The 13,410-nt window shown below is 39.4% G+C and overlaps 1 protein-coding gene across 1 annotated transcript in view; it reads left to right on the forward strand.

Annotated features, from left to right (window-relative positions):
• ADSS1 (adenylosuccinate synthase 1) overlaps window positions 1-13,410 on the forward strand; it is a 475,994-nt gene that overhangs the window by 413,368 nt on the left and 49,216 nt on the right. Inside the window, exon 11 of the mRNA XM_078660279.1 lies at window positions 3,494-3,591. Within this exon, the coding sequence (XP_078516405.1) occupies window positions 3,494-3,591 (98 nt within the window). The remainder of the gene's footprint in view (window positions 1-3,493; window positions 3,592-13,410) is intronic.

Raw genomic sequence — 13,410 nt, forward strand, 5'->3', positions numbered from 1 at the left:
TGTGAGAGGCATCCATGTATGAATGTACGTCCAATAGTTAAATATACGTGGAAATATACTATTTTACGGCTCCTATTATACTCAAAACACAAAATACATATGGATAAATACCAGTAAGATGACGGAAATGATAAAAAAATGAATACCATAAAGCCACAAGCCCCAATCTTAATTTATAAAAACATTGCTTTTTATTTACTATTGATAGAGCGCGGGCTCACCTGCTCGTTTTACCATACTCACCAGGGCCCATAAAAAACAACATACATACTTTGAACAGATAAACCTACGCTTAATCAATTTGTTTAACCATTCAGGACCTATACCATTTGACTTACCAATCCTAGTCACCGGTACCTAGAGTCCTAAAGGATCAAGGGTGTTAGCATAATAGGCAGTGTTATAAATATTTGCACTCATTAAAATGACCACAGACTCGGGAAAGATTTAAACGCTTTATCAAAATATTTTCTTTAAATGTCATAGTCCATACTACATTAATTAGAACTTGATTAGAAAGAATAAAATCACTGCTAAATGATGTGAAAGTATCACGAAATTTTCTTTAAGCATTGAATTATAGGAAGGGTAAGAAGAGGGAAATAGCACAATAACATACCCACTCAACTTTAATATTTACCTAGAATGGTGTGAAGACCAACCCTGGCCACAGGCTGGGATAAAGGACAGGACCCCCGAAAATGTAGGTGCCAACAGGATAGAACAGGTGCAGACCAGAATCAGGATAAGTACGGACCAAACAGGACCACTGCAGGTCAGGACCAGCACCCACAGCTAAAGTGCAACGCCTGCGTCACATCCCTCTCTGCAGCTAACAGTCGGACCCCGATTGGGTTAGCGAATCTTCTCCCTCAGGCACAAAACTGATCATTATCAAACTCCTTCCATAACCCCGATTGGGTTATCGAATCTTCTGACAAAGTGCTCTGCCAGCACCTCTGCTTCCGAATCTTCTGACAGAGTGCTCCGTCAGCACCTCTGCACTCGATCGCCTATTGAGTGCGTTTGTTTAGTGACAGGTCAGCTATTCGGACAAGTCGGACAATCTAACTAGCTAAGCCTACCTTAGTTATACAATTTTTCAGGGCAGTGTACCACTCCCCAATGTTGCAAATGTGTGAATTCCCTCAATTTGATTGGTCAAAAGAGGAGGAGAGGTCATTACACCATACCAGTTATGAGATCATGCTCTTCAATATACAGATCGATGTTCCCTCCCAATATTTTATTTCCCATGCACTTTTATTCCACCCGGCAATTAATGTTTCAATAGTAAATACAATGTATAAATTGACATCCTCTTGGAGGTTCAGGAGGTCAAGTTCTCACGCATCTTCTAGCAAGTCTGTAGCTGGCATGAATTCAATATCAGTGCTTCAGGAATTTGAGCTTCTCTGCACAGGCGCAGTTCCTCCAAAGATGGAGTTAAGAAGTACATGACAGGCCCAAAATACGATACATGCAAAGTAGAAGAGAAACCGTTTTAGAACAAGAAATAAATGAATGCACTGTATACCACTTATCTCTACTCTATCCCCATTACTTTATTTTAACTACAGCGTTAGGAGTTAGGCAGAATGAACAACTTAGTAAAAGCAATAGTGCAAGCTTTAGCACGTTAACACACAGAGTAGCCATCTTAGTTCTTGTGCGCAGAAGCAAAGTTTTCCACCCAAGCAGAGAGAATACATCATGTCCCGTGAGTGTGACAGAGGAACGCGCAGAAAAATTCCTGCGTTGTGGCGGCCATTTTGGGTTAATCCAGTTACAGTTAGTAAAAGCACATAGACACGCTTCCCCAGCTTACTAGATATGTCGTGTTTTGCATTGTTAATAAGACTAAACATGTTTATTAGTATGTTACAAATTATTTCGAGAGGGCTGATTACAAGCAAGTCGCTTTATGTGTGCAACCTTGCTCCATCACTATCATGATCATATGGCTTCCAGACGTGTACTCTGATATCTGGCTTGTCTGGCTAATATCTGTTCGTCATTTTTCTACATATGTTGTCATTGGTTTTCCTGTGTCCTAGGCATTATGCTTTGTTTCCTGTACACTGCATTGACATGTAGAAGGCTGCAGGGCATTTTTTTAAATATTATTTACAAAGGACTGACTTTTATTATTTTTGGATCATATACAAAGGTGGCTGCACAGTGTTGTATAGATGAAATATCTTAACATGAAGCCCAGAAGGTGATATAGGAACTTACAAAGTATATCAAATTACCCCACTCTTTTATTCATTATATCACAACCATGACCTCACAAGTCATCTTCCACTCAGCAGGACAATAAGAACCATGAGATTCATGTTACAATCTTGGACCAAAACCTGCCAAATATGAAACTGTCCAAGAACAAAAACCTCCACAACATTAACAACCCATATTGCTTTTCAGTTGGAAGCATTGCTCCTGAAAGGACATCCAAGGGGGAAATTCAAACTAGGTAACATCCCATACACAAAAAAGCAGTGATCCATCAGAAGGAGACAAGGTTAGGGAGAGACTTGCAGAAACGACCTATCCCTATTAATTCTCAATAAAACCATAAGCAAATCTATAAATAATGCTCTTAAATATCAACAAGAGATGCTAAAAAACAAAAAATGATCAACAGGAGAATCTTCATCTAGACCCTTCCCCGGGGGAAATAGAACTTTCAAACTTCTGAGCCCACAAAAGTGAAACCTGTTAGGACATCCTGTACTTCACTGCATCCTAGTTTCTCTCACAAGGTTCCAAAAACTGATGATTTACATAATGCCCAATAATATCCAACCGGTTAATACACATCCGCTCCTCTTCTTCAAACAAGACCGGTAACTATTGTGGTGGTTGTAAAATTCACCTAATTTGCTTATGTCCCCTCATCGCCCTAACTGATTAAATTCCTAAAGTGGGATTAGTGAGGGCAGCTCCAAACCTAGAAGCCCATTAACACTCCTTTCTGAAGAAGATTGGCCTAGATATCAATGGTTGTCACAAATGTATGCTACTCTTCATTGTACAGTGCATGATGCCCTCAACCATAACAGGTTACTCCCTCTTACCAGTTCAGATACCAGAAGAAAAGCTTGGCTTTCTACTCTGTCCACCGGATGTGCGATTTAAACAAGTAATGGATTGTCATTACCTGTGGGGACTTTGGTACCCAGAAGTATAAGTGATGACTGATATGGCTGCAGTTTAGTAGGAATCCTTTACAGCTGTCAGTTGAGTTTTTTCTTGTGTCCAAATCAGCTTTCTGACTTTTATTTATGGAGCTAAACTGGTGTGAACAATTTTATGGATTACTAAACTATGCATGCAGGGTGCATTGTAAATTATATGATTTACTATGGTGTACTTATTTTCTTCTTTCCACAGATTTATGGTTTTAATTAACTAATAAACTATATATTGAACTAGGGTGAATTATCTCACAAATTATTCATCCTAACCATGTGTGTATTTTCTGAAACAGGTTAGCACTGACAAAGCTTGATATTCTGGATGTTCTCGATGAGATCAAAATTGGTGTTGCATACAAGCTAAATGGAAAGAGAATTCCACATTTTCCTGGTATGTTGCTCAGTGTTACTAGAATTCTAAATGATTATTTGAAGAGTTGTGTTTTATATTAATGAACAAAATTGGCGAAAACATGTAAAATTGAAAATGGATACGTGAAAAATATTTGTTTTGTTGATATCTGCTTCTGTGAATATTTTATTTGGTCTTTTTCTTCAAATACAAAGTTATCGAAATTTCATGTGACAGTTGATGTTAGAAAATATTTATCTACTTATTTGTGCAGTACTGTAGGCATTTATTCTCGTCTAAGCTAACAAGGAGACAACCGAGAACAAGAGAGACTTTTTTACATCTGTCTTGTATCCTGTGACTGAAAACCTGTACACAAAAAAAAGTTAGGAGATATTCAGTTAGCGACTTATGAATTCCTGTGATCACCATGTGTTCAGCAGGGCTCTGACTGCCAGGATCCTAAGTGCTCCACCAGAGTGGAGATACACAAGCATTCCATTTCTTACGCACGAGGTATTACTAGATTATGAAAATTTTGTTACAGGCAATTCTTCATAAGATGCTATTTGTGTCATCTGCTCTTGCCTGACCTTGGATGCTATTTATGATAAGCATTAGCCATGGCCTGTGTAACTGATTAAAACAAAATAAGTACAATGATGCCTCTGGTATTTCTTTTAAGGAACCTTCTAGTTGAAAGACAGATACTCCAAATTATCTGTCCATGGTTATTAATTTACACACAGAATAAATCTACCACCTAATATTCTTTGTTCATCTAATCGCTATCAGAAAATATTAACCAACAAAATTATACACAAGCACAAGAAATTGGTTTAAATTACTTATTTTAGTCAACCAAATTTTCTTTACACTGGATTTTTTGGTTTTGTTTCATTTTATATACATAAATATCCAGACGTCATATATCTATCCACATTATATACACTGTACAACAAAACAAAAACAATACACATGAAAACCACACTTTTATACCCTTATTCTCCCGTGTTTAAATGAAGCCCAATTTTTTTACATAAGGAAATTCATGGCATAATCTTTTTTTAGCCTTAATTCCTTTTTCACAATCACCATATAGTCATAGAGCCTAGGAAGCTAAAATAACTTTATGTTTTTTTGAAAAGCTCTGTTAGGATTTTTCACAATCAATTCCACATTTGTATGGTGTCGGATTATGGTAACTGTCGACGCGTTTCGGCCTATCAAAACAGTTGAAGGCCTCTTCAGGACTTTGGGCAACAAGTACAAAATTACCTACAAAAAGAATAATAATAATAATAAATACATATCTATATACATATACGACTATTGCAGTCACGGACACCAGCGCCCAAAGGTGCCCCTAAAGCTCAAGGAGAAGAAAAAATTCTCGAGGTCTTGGCAACATTTTTTTTAGAAAAAGAAATGAAATAACACCACCTAAAGTGCACAAATCCATATCATGATAGACCCATAATCCACTACACCACAAAGTGTGAATGGTACCTACTACATAATAGTGCATCCACAACCAAATGCCACAATTCAAAACAAACTTACCAGCAATAAGCTGTGTTCCACCTCTTAGTACCAAAGGTGCCAGTTTCGTCATCCACCTCTCAAAATCGAGGTAAATCGATCTCTTGCACCTACCACTTCGGGTAGTGCTACGCTATTGCTTGACAAAACTCTGCTATCCAATTTTCTAAATGCAAGAATCAAAAAAAGTATAAACTAAATTATTATAACTACAAACTCATATATTCATTGCTCAGCTCGGAAATGGCACAAGGAACTCTAGCGTGCCCCATTACTTACATTTCAAGTCATCTAGTTGGAGAAACGAGATGGCGTCAATTATTCAAATACTGTGGAGTTGCTCCAAAACCAAATACCGCCCCTTTCAGTCGCCGTAATCAACTCTGTTTGTACGTCCGTTACAATGCGCCTTTCGTTCCCGCTACCGGAAGAAAAGTCTAACTCCGGCTATCTATATCCTGCCCTACATAGTGCATGGAAACAAACAACAGACTATTCCGACTATTTCTAAACTGGAAAGAGTAAACAGACTCTGTGCTTAAGGTCTCAATCAGAGCCTGATCCAAGATGGTGACAATCGTGTCTAAGCAACTTTCAAACATCATTATCATTATTCTAAAACGTGGTGATGTAAAAGTATATAATGCGATCATACAAAAAAGGAATACCTAGAATAGAAAAACAAAACAAACTAATTCTAATATCTGTCAAAAATGAGTATTAAAGAGACCTTATATCCCAGTTAGTTGCCAGCGCCTCTTACAATCTGAGGTAGTTTCATATACATTACAGAATGTACAATAAGAAAATTCAATATACAAACACACAGTCACATTATCAGCAGGTACAGATCAAACAATTTTATATATATAGAGAAACAAAGCCTCTCTACATATTACCGTCAAATTATTTACATACACGTGATCGCATGCACTATTCAACTAAGTAATGACCAAACCTTATCTTATCATTGAACCCTGTTTTAGATGTTTGGTATTTTTTAATAAGTCTCGCTTCCAGATGGTTGAGTTTAACCTCTGTTTCTCCTTTACTCAGATTCGTCACACAACACAGTACTGACCAGTACATGTCTGTAAATGAATGGTTGTGTGTGAAATAATGATTGACCAAAGGAGCCCCTATGGTCTGACACTTGATCCTGGATTTATGTTGTAAAATCCGGGTTTTCACTGCCTGAATAGTCTGTCCAATGTAAAAATTTTCGCATGGACACTTGATACAGTAAATCAAATTTTTCGAATTACAGTTTGAGAATGTTTTTTGAATGTGTGTATTGCCATTGATATTAATTTCTTTGGAGTCCTTCGTCAGGTCACATGCCACACAATTATGTGTAACTGATTGACATATATGCAACCCTAATGTAATTCAGATTTATTTTTACGTAAGTGTAACTTCTAGATGTGCTTGTAATCAATTACTGTGTTTCCAGTGAAACGATTTCAATAGTTTTCTAAAGAATTTACAATGACCCATCACCAATGTTTAAAGGTTGTATGATATCACTTCTCATGAATAAATTGGTGACCAAATGTAGCGACCGTAGAACACGAGAAGTTGTGGGATCTGATTCTTTCTCCTGGAACGGAGTTTTCAAGTTAACAAAACACGCTCTACATTTCTTGTGAACTTTCTGCCCAACACAAACGTGAAACTTAGATATTTTTCTCTCCTTGCATGTTTTTTTAATTCCAGTCACTCCTCTTTCAGTGAGTACAGATACATCGTCATCTTCTTGAAACACCACATCACAAATTAAATACTTTTCTACGTCCATTTTCTCTGTATCTCACAGCAACTCGCAAAAACCTGTAACACATAAATGAAACATGTTTTGATTAACAAAAAAACAAACAATAACAACAAAGTTACAAAACAAAACACAAACAATAGCAAACTTTTTATTTCAAAAGTTAATTGTAATATTTACGTTCCTTCACACTTTGTCATATAAGATAACGAAAAAATTATGCAAACTTTGTCTATCTGACATATTCCGCGATTATTTGATATTATGGTCATCAGAAACAATTTTTGATGTTATTTTTGACTTTGCCGTCCCTAAAAACATATAAAATGATACCACACATGGGCATATAAACACTTATACCCTATATCTCAAATAATGGGCAGCCATTTTGAAAAATCCGCCATATTGGATTAACGCGCCATGATAGAGTGGTAGACTTTTCACCATCGTTTTCTACGGAAAAATTTCAATAACAATCCACTCACAGAAATTGTATTGCAATTAGTTCTAGGTTCCGCAACAAATTGACTAGTCTATTTCGATTTCTACTATAGGCCAGCCTTGCAGCCTTCAACAGTGATGAAACAGTACCAGTAATGTGGTTAATAGTAACATTTTCTATACAAAGAACTATGAAATGACAAAACTGGGGTCCTAGAGCCTAAGGGCCTGATGCATCAAAGGGTTTTGCCTATTCTGTGTCTATGGGAAAATGTGTTCATGCACATGGCCCTAAATCATTTGTCATTGTTTCCTTCAGTGTTAGTGCCCCAATGTTTGTGACTAAAAGGCATATTTACAAGGCCTCAGCACCACCAGAGCGTCACTTTTTATGACGCTCCAGTGGCGCAGCACCATTTTCCATATTTACGCGGTGGCGCTAAGCCACTTTGCATGGCTTAACACCACCTTGTAAATATGCCCCTTTCTGCTGCAGTCCTCTACCGCAAAGGGGCGTGTAATGGGTGTTGCTGTGGGCGTTCCACCACAACACCTATTGCTTTTTGCTGCTGCCCCAGATTTACAAGGCTGAGGTAGTGCCACAAGCTAATGCCATGGAATACCAGGTATTAGAGTAGCACAACAAGGGGAAATTATTACATTCTGTTCATGTTTTGCTCTTTCCATGTGTGCTGCATTTTGCAGCACACATAGAAGGTGCAAATTGCCATTATTGATTGTTAATGTGCAGGATGTTGTCCCACATTCTTGTAAATACGGCTCATCCCTGCATTTTGAAAATGTCAGAGCGCAGCGCTGCCAAAAATTGCACAGTTCTCTGCTCCGACATTTTCTTGTGAATATGCCCCTAAAATTTTACACTCCAATGGACATTTCCCTGTATTGCAATCGGTACTCTAGTGCCTGAGTTCATGTGTCACTGATCGTGTCCCAGTGGCATTTTTCTAGTCTGTTCTCATGCCTGAGTCCATGTAGCCCTATGTCTGAGTTCATGCACCGTTTGTCTCCGAGTGTGTCTCAATGTCAGTGTTGTAATACCAGTGCTCCAATGTTACTGTCCCATTATCAGTTTCATTGTTAGTGTCAGTGTTTGAGTTCTAACTCTGCTGTCAGTGTCCATACCAGCATTGGTGTACTCATATCTACATCAAAATATCTGTATCAGTTCCATGACAAAGAGCAGAGTACCAAAATATCGACACACAAAAATATAGCCCAAAAATATTGTTAGCATAAATATTATCTTCTGAGCCATGGCTCATGCCTTGCATTAAAAGTTTGTAATAAATAGCAAATTAAACTTGGCACAGCTGCTTATATGCTATGTTTAACTTTACAAAAGTGAACTCTTCAACTCTGAATAGCAGATAATTCTGTGTGTGTGTATATATATAAATAGTGCAGAACTGACATTTCGTAAAACCGGTTTTCTCGTATGTAAATTGTGTTTCTGTTTAGCTCAAACTGCTAAATAAATAGTCTTCATGAAATAGTTTCTTTGTATTGATTTAGTAATCCGCAATGTGGGTGGCTGAGAACCGTCTTAATATATTGGGTGTCTACCCCGAGTTTGTGAAACTGAGAACCCACTTCAGGGCTGTGTGCCCAATAAACAAACATGATGTGCATTACCTTGTAAAAGGTTAGACTCCATGGATACCTGTGAAATGGAACATGTGGCCGAAATATGGATCAGTTGGCAAATGGACTACAGCAGGTCAGAAAGGCATGTGTGAACATAGTGCGGTACTGCACCCCCCATTGGAAATGGCACTTAGATCCCCCTTCAGGTGCCAGGCACAAGAATTTGCCAGGTGCAGTCTGGCATTTGCAGATAATGCATTTCAGTCACTGCTGCTACATAGCAGTGTGTATGCACCCACTGACCTTTCTTTAGGAGGTTGCTCTCAGACCCAGTAGCGGCCCTTCTGCTAAGGAACGTCACCACCCCCCCCCAACCCCCCAAAAAAACGTCAGGAAAGGAAAAATAAAACATTACTCTTTTTTTTTGTCCTGTTCTGCCGAGTCTTGGTGCAGGGTCTGGCAGTGACAGGCACTGAGGGGAGTGGTCAGGGCCGGACTGGGAACTAAAACCGGCCCTGGCAAAGTGCTCGGCCGGCCCCCCCTCCCCACTCGGGAGGGGGGTGCAGGAGGTGCCGCCGAGCGCTTCGCTAGGGCCGGTTTTTGGCCGATTTTGTTGCAGGGCCTGTAACAATATCAGCCCCCACGGCTCAAAACCGGCCCCCACCCTTGCGGCGCACCAGGGGATTACCCGGTGCCCGCTATGGCCAGTCCGGACCTGGGAGTGGTAGAGCACTCCCATCACAACGCATGATGGTTTGGACTGCTGTCTCAGGACAGCCAAACCATCATGCACAGTGAAAGCTCTCTTCAACCCAGCAATGCAGCTGGTTTGGACATAGCAGGCACAGACTCCCAGTCCGGCCTGGAACGCCATTTGAGGGCACTCAGTCCAATCTTGAAGCTGCTCTCATGCAAGAGAGCAGCTTCAGGATTGCCCGCAGGGAATTCTGGGACCCTGTGCCTTCATGAATAGGTGAAGAGGAGCAGAAGAGCATGACGGGCATGGCTGCAGGTCTATTTGTTTTATTTTTAATGTTTTTATCCCCTGTGACTTCTAGTACCCCATTCCCCTGCCCCCCCCACTCCTCCAGCAGACCAGCCACCCCTGCTCAGACCCCTGATTTTGATTTGTGACATACCAAACCCCCTTTGCCCTTGTGTAAGGGTTGCCAATCAGAACAGTGATATAGAGAAAGGGATTCCGTTATTTGCATTGATATTTAGGAATATAAGGGTGTTCCCCACACATGAAGCCATTCTGCTTTTACCCTCCTTGAATTCTGGTTTTATTGATTCATTTTGCAAGGGTGACTCTTTGAAAGATGTGATCAAATATTTATTTACAGTATGTTCAGGGCTGATTTGCCAGGAGCTCTGACAGCTGAATGGCTGTGAATGATGTATTTCCATCCCCCTCCCATTTGGTGATGCAGATGGTCATGGCTTCCCCGGTGTGCCACGCCTCTTCTTAATGGGTCTCATTGGTGGTCATAGATATTGTACCTGTAACTGTGATTGTATTTAATTAGCGCTTACTAACCCTTATGAGGCGTTGACGTGCTTTTTGGCGAGTAGCACGCTACTCCGTAACCCAAAATGGATTAGTGATGGATTAGTATAGAACAATATAAGTTGCTGATTGGAGCTGTGGACTTGTGAGTCTGTTAGTTGGATTTAATAGGATAAAGGAGGAATAGAGGAGGGGAGAGTCTAGAAAGTCTTATTTGGGAGCCCATAGTAGTGAAATGAGGTTTGGGATGAGTCAAAGGAGGGATAGAGGAAGGAGGAGTCTACAAAGGGTTATTAGGGAGATAATAGTGGTAGAATGAGGTTTAGGATTAGTAAAAGGAGGAATAGAGGAGGGAAGAGTCCAAAGTGTGTTAATTTGGGAGATCATAAAAGTAAAAGGATGTATGGGATGAGTCAAAGAAGGGAGAAAGGAGAGAAAAGTCTAGAAAGGGTTATCAAGGAGAATATAGTAGTACAATAATGTTCTGGGTGAGTCAGAGTAGAGGTAGAGGATATATTGAGAGAGGTATTGGATGAGATATAGAGTAGTGCATTGGGGAGAGTTGAAGGCCTTATTTTATGTCTACAGTAGGAGTAAAGTAATAAAGATATAGATAGATAATTACTTAGAAAGGTATACATGTATACTGAAAATATTAAAGATATTTAAAGTTGTATTATAGGAAGTGCCATATGTGCATGTATGGATACATAGTTAGAAACTCAGACTTTCAAGTGTTGTTGTACATACATTTATTTGTGTATTTGTAATAATATTTGATTTTGGGACTTTTAGTGATTTTTTGTTTATTTATTTGCATGTATGTATTTCAATTTTCCCAATATTTCAGTAGTGAAGCACTTATAGATAGAATTGTCCTGATTATATTTACAATTGTGATAGATAAAATAAAATAATACAGAGACTCATATACATTCTAATCATATACTATGTGTGTGTATATATATGTGTGTTTATATATATATATATATATGTGTGTGTGTATATATATATATGTGTGTGTGTATATATATATATATATATATATATATATATACCGTAAGTAATATATATATATTTGTTAAGCAGACCTATAAGAATATCTTTATATTATCAACCTTAAGTAGGATATATATTTGTACAAAGAAATGCACATATTTAAGTATTTGCATATAATCAAATTATACGTGTTTACGTACACATTCATATGCGGTAAATTTGTGTTTTGAGTATGGTGGTCATGTAGGAAAGAGCCAACTCTTGAGTAGTCTACTGCAGACAAGATAGTTATCTGTGGATCCATTTTGGGGGGAAAGGAATTCCAAAGTTTGGCTGCTTGAACAGAGAAAGATGTACCAACCATATGTTTTCTTGTATGAGGGGGTTATGAGATGAGGTGCCAATCTAGAGCTGTGGTTCCTTTGTTCTATGCATTTGATGGTTTTATTCCTGATGAAAAGTGGTCCTGTTCCATATAGTGCTTTTTGGGTGCTAGAAAGCAACTTGAAGTTGGATCTTCTGGCAACCAGTAAACAATGTAGGGCACTCAAGGCAGGGGAGATATGTGCTTGTGGCTTTACATGTAGAAGTAGTCTGGCAGCAGAGTTCTGAATTTGTTGTAGACTTTTCAAAGTTGATAAAGATGATTCAGAGTAGAGGCCATTGGCATAATCAAGTTTAGACAGTACAAGAGAGGTAGCAGTTTGGGCCTTGTGAGGAAATCCTAGGTGGGGGAAGATGCATCGCAGAGTTTTCATAGTAGTAGCTTGATCTTAAAAACTTTGAGAGCCTCTGTGGTGAATAATAGGCCCTGTGCAGGGTGAAGAGGTGATTCCTTCGGAGCCATGCTGGTTTGACAATTTCCCACAGTAACTTAAAAGAATTGAGCCAAAGGTTTCCCACATCCTGATCCAAGAGGGAGCTCTCCCAGAGCTTATCAGCCAGTTGGAATTCGACGTCCATCTCCTCTAGAATTGTATGGTACCTAAAAGAGATTTCCTTTATAGCCGGAGTTTTATTAAGAAGCTGGAACTCAAGATGGTTACCTTCCCCTACTGGGAATCTACCCTTACTGATGGACTGTGACTGGGCCCAGCTAGCTATCTGTAGGTACTTGAACTTGGAAAGGTTTAAACCAACTCTATCTCTGAGGGATTCCCATGATACAAGAACCCCCTCCACAAACAGGTCACCCCACACCTCCATCTCTCAAGGGCAAAGCGAGACTGTCATTAAGCCACCCCGGGCCCCCAGGTGAATCCCACAGAGGTGTCTTACTAGAGAAATATCCTAGCATTACCGAACTACGTGGTTTAACCCTCGTTCTGTATTTTTTTTAAACATTTGGGGTCTCCAAATTTAAACAAAAACCCCTCCTTTGATAGATTTGCCCCACTAAGCATAGCCCCAAACATACAGCCAATCCCGATGTTACTGGGCATCTCCAATAGCATGCGAGAGTGGGTACGTTGGAATGCCCATGCATACAGTTGAAGATCCAGAGCCGCTAGACCTCCCTTTTCCCTTCGACGCCTACGTTTTTTCCCGGCAATCCTAGGTATATGGTGAGCTCAAATGAATGAATTAATATCTTACCAGTATCTTGTATGAAGTGTGGGGCAATAGCCGCCTCAGATTTTGATATGTTTCTTGACTGTCCATCTTTGTCTCCCTTCTGGGACTCTATAAGTAGTCTATTATCTACTTTGCTTGGCTGCCCCATTTTAATGAATCCGGCACTCGAAATATTCGGTGTGATGGAGGTTGTCACGGGCCCTGCTAAACACCTCCTTTTTTATACCATCCTTCTGGCTAGAAGAGAAATTTGTAAAACAAATGGAAGGACTCTATTCCACCCTCCTTTGGCGGGCATCAGTATTGCAGGTTTCTAGACTAGACCTAACGAGATCGGGGAAACCAAAACAAAAGAGCCTTTTGGTTCCTTTTGAAGTGGGGACAACAGTGAGATCTAGGATGTTTTTTGTTTCCC

The sequence above is a fragment of the Lissotriton helveticus genome, chromosome 9 (genome assembly GCF_964261635.1).
Source record: "Lissotriton helveticus chromosome 9, aLisHel1.1, whole genome shotgun sequence".
Lineage (NCBI taxonomy): Eukaryota > Metazoa > Chordata > Amphibia > Caudata > Salamandridae > Lissotriton > Lissotriton helveticus.